The sequence below is a fragment of the Narcine bancroftii genome, chromosome 3, assembly GCF_036971445.1.
Source record: "Narcine bancroftii isolate sNarBan1 chromosome 3, sNarBan1.hap1, whole genome shotgun sequence".
NCBI classification, from domain to species: domain Eukaryota; kingdom Metazoa; phylum Chordata; class Chondrichthyes; order Torpediniformes; family Narcinidae; genus Narcine; species Narcine bancroftii.
Genome location: NC_091471.1, coordinates 326762155 through 326774633, shown reverse-complemented (window position 1 = coordinate 326774633; position 12479 = coordinate 326762155). Strand labels below are relative to the sequence as shown.

Sequence of the window (12479 nt, the reverse complement as noted above, 5' to 3'; positions counted from 1 at the left end):
ATAGGAGCAGGAGTAGGTCATTCGTCCCTTCGAGCCTGCTCCGCCATTCAATGAGATCATGGCTGATCTTAAAGTTCAGTACCCCATCCCCGCCTTCTCTCCGTAACCCCTAATTCCCTTATACTGAAGAAATATATCTAATTCCCTCTTAAATATATTCAATGAACCTGCCTCTACTGCTCTCTGTGGCAATGAATTCTACAGATTCACCACCCTCTGGGTAAAGAAATTCCTCCTCATCTCGGTTCTAAATGGTTTGCCTATTATCCTCGAACCATGGCCCTGGGTTCTGGACTCCCCCACCATTGGAAACATCCCTTCTGTATCCATTCTGTCCAGTCCTGCCAGAATTTTATGTCTCTATGAGATCCCCTCTCAAACTTCTAAACTCCAGCGAGTACAATCCCAAATTGCGCAATCTTTCCTCATAAGTTATTCCTGCCATTCCAGGTATCAGCCTGGTGAATCGCCTTTGCACTCCCTCCATTGCAAGAACATCCTTCCTCAGATAAGGCGATCAAAATTTCACACAATACTCCAGGTGTGGGCTCACCAAGGCTCTGTACAGCTGCAGTAAGGAATCCTTATTCCTATACTCAAACCCTCTTGATATGAAGGCCAACATACCATTGGCCTTTTTAACCGCCTGCTGTACCTGCATGCTCGCCTTCAGTGACTGGTGCGCAAGAACCCCTCGGTCTCTCTGCACTTCCCCATCTCCCAATCTATTGCCATTCAAATAGTAATCTGCCCTCCGGTTTGTATTACCAAAGTGGATAACCTCACATTTATTCACATTGTAGTGCATTTGCCATGTATCTGCCCAGTCCCCCAATTTATCGAAATCACACTGGAGCTTCCTACCCCCTCTTCAGTGCACACAACCCCTCCTAGCTTAGTGTCGTCTGCAAATTTGGAGATATTACATCTAATCCCCTCATCTAGATCATTAATGTAAATTGTGAACAGCTGGGGTCCCAGTACAAATCCCTGTGGCACCCCACTGGTCACCGCTTGCCACTCAGAAAATGAGCCATTTATCCCAACTCTCTGTCTTCTATCTGCCAGCCAGTTCTCAATCCACATCAATACCTTGCCCCCAATCCCATGAGCCTTGATTTTGCATGCCAGTCGTTTATGTAGGACCTTATCGAAGGCCTTTTGGAAATCCAGGTACACCACATCCACTGGCTCTCCCCCCATCTATTTTACCTGTCATTCACAAGGGTGAGATTGCACACCAGCAGATTCAAGGACAGTCTCTTTCTCAAACTCCAAAACAAACCTCACACCAGTTCAATGATGGGGTAAAACACAAAAGTTTTCAGACGCTTTGATTGTAGTAGAAACACAAAAAAGTCGATGGAACTCAGCATGTCTCACAGCATGCCTATATATAACCAATGTTTCAGACCTGAACCCTTCTTCAAGGCATGAGTAAAAATGTGAATGCAGAACTGGGGGGGAAAGGCAACAGAGAGAAAAGGGAAAGGAGAGAGAGAGAGCTAGAGGAAAGGAGAAATAGGGATAGATTGGGAAGGGTAACAGAAATCAGGAAGGTTGATGTTAATGCCATCCGGTTGGAGACATGCTCTTTCTTTCCTTTTCACCAACCTTTTAGTTCAGGCGCTTGCCTGCTTTTTAGTCATACCTTGTGTGGTGGTACACCACCAGCCTACTGCAGGGGGTGACCTCTGTACCTGAAGAAGGGCACTGGAGAACAAGGCAACACCTGGCTGGCTGTCAATCAACTGACCTGCAAGCCCCACACGGTCGGCCGTCAATCACCCTCTAGGATATAAGCAGATCCGGCCCTTCGAATCTAGTCTCAGAGCTTGCAACAGCATTCTCACAGCCAGCTCTGTGGAAGTTTATGTTGAATAAAGCCTGAAGAACAGACTTTATGCTTCTGTTCGATAGCGCACCACACCTTGAAGAATGGCTTGGGCCAGAACTGTTGGTTTTAAATTTTTACCTCATATGGACATTGCGAGACCTGCTGAGTTCCTCCAGCATTTCTGTGTTTTTACCAGTAAAAGGATGCTGCATTTGCTCTGTCCTAATTGATCTCTCTCTGATCATACTTGTTGAATGATCCATGATATATCCAAGACTTTGATGAGGCCAAATTTGGAGTATTGTGTATAGTTTTGGTCACCAAACAGCAGGAAAGATATCAATAATATTGAAAGAGTGCAGAGATTTACTAGGATGTTAGAACATAAGAAATAGGAGCAGGAGGAGGCTATCCAGGCCTGTTGAGCCTGTTCAATGTGATCATGGCTGATCTGATGAAGGGCTTATCTCTACCTACCTGCCTTTTCCCCTTATCCCTTAATTCCCCTATGATGTAGAAATCTATCCAACTTCATCTTAAACATATTTACTGAGGTCACCTCCACTGCTTCAATGGGCAGCGAATTCCACAGATTCTCCACCCTCTGGGAAAAGCAATTCATCCTCATCTCTAACCTAAATCTACTATCTGAATCTTGAGGCTATGTCCCTTAGTTCTGGTCTCCCCCACCAATGGGAACAGCTTACCTCTATCTTATTGATGCTTTTTATAATTTTATAAGTTTCTAGAAGATCCCCTCTTATCTTCTAAATTCTAGCGAGTCCAGTCCCAGACAACTCAATTTCTCCTCATAGGACAACCCCCTCATCTCTGAAATCATCCTAGTGAACCTCCTCTGTGCCGCCTTCAAAGCCAGTACATCTTTCCTCAAGTCAGGAGACCAGAACTGCACACAGTACTCCAGATGTGGTCTAACCAGTACCTTGTACAGTTGGAACAGAACCTCCCTGCTCCTAAATTCAATCCCTCACTATTTCTTCTTTAATGATAGCTTCAAGCATTTTCCCAACTACAGTTGGCGGCATGGTTGGCTTAACAGTTAGCGCAATACCTTTTCAGCGCCAGCGATCAGGACCAGACCGAAGTTCAAATCTTGCACAGTCTGTAAGGGGTTTGTACGTTTTCCCTGTGTCTTGCATGGGAATTCTATGGGGACTCTGGTTTCTGGGTGTAGGTTAATGGGATGTAATTTGGACGGCCCAGACTAAATTGGCTTGTATGTCAAATATTTTAAAATTTACTGATGTCAAACTAACTGGCTTATAGTTCCCTGCCTTTTGCCTACAGTTGCTGGGAATTGAGTAATTGAGTCACAGGGAAAGGTTAAACTGGGGAGGACTTTATTCCTTGGAGCGTAGAAGAATAGGAGGAGATTTGATGGAGGTATACAAATTATGATGGTATAGATAGAGTAAATGCAAGCAGGCTTTTCCTACTGAGGTTTTGAGGCAAACTAGAGACTTTGGCATTTCTGTGTTTTTATTAAAGTCATCGAGTCTGCAATCTTTCATATTTCCACTCCATTCTATTGGTCTGCAAAATCTCTTCAAGGGATGTCTATCCTGAGCAGGTTCCCCTCCACAATCTTTACCTCCTGTGGATGCTGCGAGACCTACTGAGTTCCTCCAGTATTTCTTTTTTTATACTGCAATCACAGCGTCTGCAGACTTTCATGTTTCATTGCAAACCAAAGGGTTAAGGGTAAAAGGGGAGAAGTTTAAAGAGAGCATCAGGGGGAACATCTTCACACAGAGAATAGTGGGAGTGTGGAACGAGCTGGTGGTGAATGCGGGCTCAATTTGGACATTTAAGAAACATTTGGATGGGAGGGGTATGTAGGGATATGACTGGGTGCAGGTCAGTGTGAGAAGGCAGAATAGTTTGACACAGTCTAGAAGGGTCAAAGGGCCTATTTTCCATGCAGTTGTTTAAATTTAAAATTTAGACATACAGCAGGGTAACAGGCTCTTCCGTCCCATGAACCTGTGCTGCCCATTTAACCTGCAATTCACAGTATGTTTCAAATGGTGGGAGGTACTGGATCTCCCAGGGAAAACCCATGCAGACCTGGGGAGAACATAGAAACTCCTTAAAGACAGCCCAGGATTTAAACCCCGGTCCCATTTACTGGCGCTATAACAGCGTTGCACTAACCTTGCCGCCATAGTTATGTCCAGCTGGCAAAACAAACTTGCATCCTGGTCTCACTGGAGCATTCTTCCTCCGAATGACTGCTGCCTGCAATAGGCCTGACCCTTGTTTGCTCCTTTTCCCACAGACACCAGCCAGGCTCCAGCTTGAGATGCGCGACATCATGAACTCCAAGCAGCGGCTCCTGAGTGAAGGTCAGTCCCCTCCTTGCCCCTTCCACCAGCAAACAGGCTTACAAAATGGCTGGTCACCTTTCATCTACCCAACCCCCAACCCCCCCACCATTGTCACAGTGTTCATGGAGGTGGACCACACAGGCTCATGCCACCCAGTGCCACTCCTTTGTCCTTCTCTGTCCCCTTCCATCACTCTCTGCTCACCATCCCATGAACTCCTTTGGGCTCCCCCTTTCTTCCCAGCCCCCTGACCCTCAGACTTCTCCCCCCTGTCGGCTCTGCAACTCTCTTCTGACTTCTTCTACCTACCACCTCCCCTGTCTGCCACTTCCCCTCACCCCTCTAGCTTCCCCACCCCCCACTTCCTCCCACTCTCTCCCCAGTCCACCAAGATCCTCCCTCTTGTGCCCTCCCTCTCATATTCACCTATGACTGTGCCTGTAGATCTGTATTCCTCCTCTTGTCCCTTCTGCCTGCCATTTTATATTGATCATACTGTGAGGAAGGGCTCCGGCCTGAAACATCTTTACGATGTAAAGTATGATGGTTTACATTTTTAAATTTAATACTTAAAAAAATTTAGACATACAATGTGGTAACAGGCCCTTCTGGCCCAGGAGCTGTGCTGCCCAAATAAACCAATTAACCTACAACCCCGCCCCTACCTTTTGAAGGATGGGAGGAAACCTACGCAGGTCACAGTGAGAACATACAAACTCCTTACAGATGGTACTGGATTCGAACATGAGTCACTGGTGCTTTAATTTCATCACGCTAACCAAGTCTTTGAGAGACTTCTTTAGCGAACAGGAAATGTATGTATCTGGCTGTGTATGCAGTCTTCTGCGGTCCTGGGCACTCAAACCATCAGAACAGGCTCTGCAGTTTAGTAGTTCTCCTCTCTAACTCATTGAATTTGCAAGCTGCACTCCTCTCCTGACCACCCCATTCCTCTTGCAACAGAACACACGACCAAGGAGAAGCTGAACACCATCGATAAGGAGCTGAACTCCCTCCAACAGCGAGGAGCTGCCAGCGATGAGGTCATCTTCCTGCACAGCAAGGAGGCCAAGGCCACTCAGTACGTGCAGTTGCACCACTGACAGTCTGTAACTCAAGCTGTCGCCTTGGCCAGATAGCCCAGTGGCGTAGCTAGGCAGAACCCAGGCCTCTGGCGCTGGGTGCATGGAGTCCATCGCAAAGGGTTGAAACTTCGGCCCAACCAGCCCATACCGACCAAATGGCCCCATATCTCTTGAAACATTCTATCCATGGATCCATCCAAATGACCCACCCACACTGGTCCCAGCTCCCCACATAGAACTAAATCCATCCTATCCATGAATCTGCCCAAATGTCCCACCCACATTTATCCCACCTGCCCACATCTCTCTAAACCCGTCCCATCTGTGGATCTATCCCACATTTATCCCACCTGCCCACATCCCTCTAAACCTGTCCTATCCATGAATCTGTCCATATGTCCCACCCACATTTATCCCATCTCTTCACATCCCTATAAACCTGTCTTAATCATTCTCTGGGCCACTATGACTCCTGGTTGTCCCTAACCCTGTGAACTTCCAGATTTTAACAAACCACCCCCACCCCACATCCACTCCCCGGGCCTCTCTTGAGTGTCTAACGAAACATCTTCCTGGCTTGACCCTGCAGCCAACTGCTCGAGGAGGAAAACGAAGCAGTGAAGGCAACCCTCCGAGAGTTGACCCAGCAGTGCTTGGACCCGTAGCTGGACAGGTGAGAGCTCAGCCACGGTGCCGGAGAAACCTCGTGACCCAGCGGGCTGGTTACCCTCTCCAACCCTACCAGATCTGGGGGGTGGGGGGTGTGGAGGGAATGCAAAGGCAATGACCCAGTTTCCACCTCCCCATACACTCAAGGTGGAGGATGGGACAGATTGAACTTGGGCCACTGGCGCTGTGAAGAACCACCTCTGCCAGTTGCGGAGGCCTGGCGCTGGTAAGGACGGAGCACTCCTTATAGGCAGTCTGGTGGTGGGAAGAAGATGCAGAGGGTTATCGCTGTCCACTGTGGGTCAGTGTCCTGAACTGATGCAATTCTACTGACTCCACACCCGTTGAAATAGCCACCCATTACAGGGATGTCCCAAGTTAGAGGAACACAAGAAACTGTAGCAGACAGAGGCCTTGGAGCCTGCATCTCCCCCCAACCCCATTCAATCAGATTGGGGTTGATCTGACCATGGACATGGCTCCATCTACCCATCACCCCCTTCATTCCTCTACCACACAAAAATCTCGGTGACTTAAATACCTCCAGCAAGTCAGCCTCTCTTGCTTCCTCAGGTAGAGAGTTCTACTCGGAGAACCAGCCCCTTCACTCCTGACCAAGGGCTCAGGGACCAAAATGTCGAACTGCCTTTTACTTTCTACGTTTGCTGAGTTTCTCTGGAGCCAAAGAACTATAGAACATTACAGCACAGAATCAGGCCCTTTGACTTTTTAACCCATGCCGAACTATTATTCTCTCTAGTCCCACAGATCTGCACCTTGACCATAATCCCTTCCCATATCCCTCCCATCCATGTACCTGTCTAAATTCTTCTTAAAAATTAAAATTGACCCACATTCACCACTTCAACTGGCAGCTTGTTCCACACTCCCACCACTCTCTGTGGGAAAAAGTTCCCCCTCACATTCCCCCTAAACTTTTCCCCTTTCAACCTTAACTTCTGGTTTGTATCTCACCAACCCTTGGTGGAAAAAGCATTTATTCTGTCTACCCCCTCATAATTTTAAATACCTCTATAAAATCTCCCCTCATTCTTCTACACTCCAGGGAATAAAGTCCAAACCTGTTTAACCTTTCCCTGTAACCTTTTCCTGAAGTACTAGGAAACATCCTAGTAAATCTTCTCTGCCCTCTTTCTATCTTACTGATATCTTTCCTGTAGTTCGGTGACCAAAACTGCACACAATTCTCCAAATTTAGCCTCACCAATGTCTTGTACAACTTTACCATAACATCCCAACTCCTGGACTCAATACTTTGATTTCTGAAGGCCAATGTGCCAAAAGTTCTCTTTACAACCCTGTCCACCTATGACACGTTTGTGGATGGCAGCAGTTGCTCCTTTAAATCTTTTTAAACTTTTTAAATTTTAGACATACGGTAACAGGCCCTTTCAGCCCACAAGTCCGTGCCACCCAATTACACCCATTTAACCAACAACCCCATAGATTTCAAACAATGGGAGGACACCGGAGGACCTAGAGGAAACCCACACAGACACGGAGAGAACGTACAAAGTCCTTACAGGCAGAGCATGATTCGAACTCCAGTCACTGGCGCTGAAACAGTGCTATGCTCTGCTGCCTTCGATCTTCAACCAACTCCCCCCACCCACATCTCAAGGCTGTTCCCCCCGGCCCCTCCTCAGTTCTCATTCAAACAACAACTTGCTTGCCTTATCTATATCTTTCATAATTCTACAGAATTTTCATAAGACATTGGTGAGGCCAAATTTGGAGAATTGTGTGCAGTTTTGGTCACCAAACTACAAGAAGGATATCAATAAGATAGAAAGAGTGCAGAGAAGATTTACTAGGATGTTGCCTGGACTTCGGGAACTGAGTTACAGGGAAAGGTTAAACAGGTTCGGACTTTATCCCCTGGAAAGTAGAAGAATGAGGGGTGATTTGATTGAAGTATTTAAATTATGAGGGGGACAGACAGAGTAAATGCGAGCAGGTTTTTTCCACTGAGGTTAGGAGAACTAAAACTAGAGGCCATGGGTTATGGGTGCAAAGGGAACAGTTTAGAGGGAACTTTAGGGGGAACTTCTTCACACATAGAGTGGTGGGACGAGCTGCCAGCTGAAGCAATGAATGCAGGCTCGATTTTGACATTTAAGAAAAATTTGGACGGGAGCAATATGGTCTGGGTGCAGATCAGTAGAACAAGGCAGAATACTAGTTCAGCACAGACTATCTTTTAGCCCTTTTATCCTTCTAAACTCCAGTAAGTACAGTCCTCGGTGACTCAAACTCTTCTCACGTCAACCCCTTCGACTCCAGAATTGACCTCCTCTGTGTACCCACCAAAGTTGTCAGTGAGGAGAGCAGAACTGCGCTCGGTGCTCCAGGTGTGGCCTGTATAGGACCCTGTGCATTCGCGGCGGAACATCCATGCTCTGAAATCCCGATTTCACAAAACCCCTTCCCCCCCCCCCCCCCGCCTCCAGCAATGAAGGAATGACATCCGGTTTCCCTCCAATTTTACCCATTGACCCCACAAGCCAACATTTTCCGATGCATGCATGGACCCTCCAAGGTCGTCCTCCTCACCCCTGCGATCTTTCACTGACATTTCTTGTCAGGACATCTTTGTTTGGTTCTCACTCCGTGATCTCCTCCCAATGGGCAGGCTTGAGGAGGAGCAGGAGCACCGGAGGAGGATTCCCACCCTGGCCAAGTAGAATGTTGTGGTCAGAGGCGATGAGAAAGACTCCCAGAAGCTGGTGAAATGACTGGAAGATCGGGGGGAACCAATCCCACAACAGCAGAGGATGGGGCTTGGCTTAAGACCTGCCCGCCTTTACATTGTGATGGCTCACCAAGTTGTATGGTGAAAGTTCAATAAAGTGCGTTGCTGTCTACCACCTTGTTGTGTGGATGTCCCTCCGTCAGAGGGTGCCATCCCTTCACCCCAAGCAAAGTCGACCCTTCCATGCCATGGAAGAGAGCACCCAGACACAGGGAAAGCAATCAGGTGGCAAACAGAGGTTGGGAGGGGAGAAATAAATGGGGTGTCCACCAGGAGTACGGGTTACCCAGACCACGAGGGTTCAACCACCAGGGTGGCAAAGAAGGCATGTTTGCCCTCGTCGGCTAGGCCACTGAGCTGGGATGGCTCATTAGAACCAGGTGAGACGTAAGTGAGACTACACTTGGGGTACTGTGCGCACTTCTGGTCACCTAGCTACATTAACCATAAACATAGGAGCAGAAATAGGTCATTCAGCCCTTCGAGCCTGCCCCACTATTCAGTCGTTAGCTGATCCATTCTCTCACTCAGTCCCAGTGCCTGGCCTTCTTCCCATAAGCTATGATGTTGCTAATCAAGAATCTGTCATTCTCTGTCTCAAATACACCCAATATCCTGGTCTCCACAACCACCTGAGGCAACAAATTCCACAGATTCACTGCCCTCTGGCTAAAGAAACTTCGCCGCATCTCTGTTCCAAGTGGTTACCCTTCAATCCTGAAGATGTGTCCTCTTGTCCTTGACTTACCTACCATGGGAAAAAATCTTTCTACATCTTCTCTGTCCACACTTGCCAACAGTCAGAATGTTTCAATGAGATCCTTACCCCCACCCCCCAATTCTCTTAAACTCTGAGTACAGGCCAAGAGTCGTCAAATGTTTAACATATATGTTCTTCATTCCCAGAATCATCTATGTCAACCTCCTCTGAACCCTCTCTAATGTCAGTTTAACGAGGAGCCCAAAACTGCTCACAATGCTCTGTGAGTTCTCGCTATTGCCTAATAGAGCCTAAACATCATATCCCTACTCTTGTATGACTCTTGAAATGAATGCCAGCATTCATCAATAACTCACCCTTCAAGCTTAACCTCAGGAGATCCTGCACGAGGACTCCCAGGTCCCTTTGCATCTGGGAAGGGATGTAATTCAGCGGGGTGGGGTGCAGAAAAGATTCCATGACTGATGAGAATTGTAATGAGAAGAAGGGGCTTTAATCCCCAGAACCCAGAGGTTTATTTTTTAAAATTGGCGCTGCCAGAGCACTGACCACACTGTACCACTCTCTTCTCACAGCCCCGTGTCGGTCCCCACACTGATCTCACTGCCCTGTTCTCTCCCCACTGCCCCATCAGTCCCCACACTGATCCCATTGCCCTGCTCTCTCCCCACAGAAGGAACCATGTCAGTTCCAAAACTGATTCGGGACAGGAGATAAAGGATCTGAGACTGATGGTTGATCACCCACAATTGTATTGGAATAACAGGGTAGGGTCTAGAGTTTTCACCTTTCCAGAGACCATGTTTTGATCCCAATGTCTGGAATTCTGGCTGACTTTTGCATATTCTCCCTGTTACTCTGTTGGGTTCACCTCCACTCCCCTCTCGATGATACGGTTTCCTCCCACGTCCCCAATTCCATCTGGTCCTGGGGATTTATCCGCGCTGAGATGCTTTCTCCACTTATCCCATTCTGTCCAAATTGGCACTTGCTACATCACCGTCTCACGCTGGAAAAGGCTGCACTGCCCACGCCCTGAACAGTGTGCATATGGGTACGGCACCAGTTTTACCTGTGGTTATATTGGCCACTTTTTGAGTCAGTCACCGTGGATCTGCAGCAATCATGTCCAAAATAAACACACCTCATTGTATGAGCAACGTGCAGCCAAAGAGAAGTTCTCACACCAACAAGGACCCGACATTCAAGCCACGGATGGGGTGGAAGAGCAGCAATGGGGGAGTGGCCTCTACCTTCAAGCGAAAGGCATTGTCCAGGGAAGGAGTGACAAGCTGACCATAATGTCCCTGGAGAGATGTGTCCCAAAAAAGGATGATACTGGAAGAATTCCTCCCCACCACCCCAAAGGTCTCCTGCACAGGCAGATGCTTGCACCCTACAGTACGGGTGAATGGGTTGGTTGCGAAGCCTCCTGGACCATCCTGAGCCAGTGCGAGGCACACAAGGTCCATTTCCAGGCCCCCCCACACCCAGCATGGGATTCCTCGTGAACTCTGGTTTGGAAGGTTTCAGGTACTGAGGAGAGATTGGAGCTCAGGAGCTTCCAAAAAATGTTTTAAACTTGGATGTATATCATGATAACAGGCCCTTCCTGCCCACAAGCTTGTGCGTACAAATGCTCCAATTAACCTACAACCCCCCCCCCCCCCCCCAATATGTGGGAGCGCTCGAAGGAAATCCATGCAGGACTCATGCAGTGAACATACAACTACTCAGGATTCAAACTCAGGTTGCTGACTCCATAATAGCACCATGTTAACCGCACCATGGTTATAAAATCATGAGAGGTGCAAATGGGTTCGACAGTTAGATACTTCTTCCCACAGGGATGGGTGGGGGGGTATCAGGAACAAGTGGGCAAGAGGGAAGTTTAAACGGGATGAGAGAGGGGTTGATACCACAGTTACATCCACAGAAGAGGGGGTCAGGTGCAAGGCACAATCTGCTGGAGGAACTCAGCAGGTGACACAGCAGGCATAGAAAGTAGAGGTTGGCCAGTGTTGCAGGCCTGGCCCCTTTGTCAGGCTACACCACCCCACCCCCAACTTTGGCACATTGGCACATCTGCGTATCGCAGTCAACAGCATGGAACTTGCTGCCAGAGTAGGCAGTGCAGTTAGATTCCATCCATTCTTAATGGGGCCTTGCAGCCACCTGGGGACAACAGCACATTTAAGTTATAGCCTTGCTTTCTTTTCACCTAACCTAACATCAGTATTTTATTATGTAGCTGGTACATGTACTGAAGGAACCAACCAAACTTTCTTTAGTTTATGGGGCCCATAAACTTCAGGCAGAGTCCTCGGGAGGGTTGAGCATGGCTGGGGTACCATACCCTGAATCAAGTGATACCTTCCTCTATGGATCATCTCATTGGGCTCTGTGTGAAGCACCACAGAGTGGAACATCTAGATGATGACCTCACTTGTGGATCATCCAATCTGTGAAGTCTTGTAGGGCAGGACAGCCATTCTCAACAAGAGCCCTTCTGGGAGGGAGTCACGTGATGGAGTAGTGGCCGGTAGGGTAAAACCAGCCCTCTCCGGAAAAGAAGAAAAAAAGTTAAGAAAAGACAAAGTTCAATAAATACAAAATATAAGAAATAAAAGATAAAGTTGTAGAGAAGAGAAAGAAAATGGCACCTTAGAAGGAAAAGGGAAAAAAAAAGAAAAGATGCTGGAAAAGAAAGGAGAAGGCCTTACCTGCACGAAGGAACAGGGAGCCGTGGTGGCAAAGAGCGCCCGATCTCCGAGGTTGGTGATGGCCCCGTGGAGTCGCGACACCCGACTACTGGACTCCAAACAAAAGTGCACAACTGTGCAATCTAAGGAGAAGGAAAACACCAGCGGGAGAGGGGGCTCAGCCAAGAAGCGGGCAACCATGGCACGACCAGGTGAGGGATGCCCGACACCAGGGCTCTCAGCTGGAAGATGAGGAAAGTGGCAGGAGAGGGAGTGAAGTACCAGGTGAGAAAGAAAGTCGACAGGGTGAAAGGAAAGAAGAGCAGCAGCAGGAGGCTCAGATG

The 12479-nt window shown here is 48.0% G+C and overlaps 1 protein-coding gene across 6 annotated transcripts in view; it reads left to right on the top strand.

Annotated features, from left to right (window-relative positions):
* Positions 1-10187, top strand: part of LOC138759135 (synaptonemal complex central element protein 1-like) — an 89922-nt gene extending 79735 nt beyond the window's left edge. For 3 of the 6 annotated variants that reach the window (XM_069929107.1, XM_069929108.1, XM_069929105.1), the window contains 4 exons: positions 4137-4203; positions 5149-5266; positions 5860-5943; positions 8593-8827. In XM_069929107.1, coding sequence (XP_069785208.1) covers positions 4137-4203; positions 5149-5266; positions 5860-5935 — 261 coding nt within the window. In that variant the 3' untranslated portion in view covers positions 5936-5943; positions 8593-8827. Of the gene's footprint in view, positions 1-4136; positions 4204-5148; positions 5267-5859; positions 5944-8592; positions 8828-10106 lie in introns of those variants that run through there. The other 3 variants (XM_069929106.1, XR_011354640.1, XR_011354639.1) reach the window with 3 other exon arrangements.
* Positions 10188-12479: the final 2292 nt, after the last annotated feature.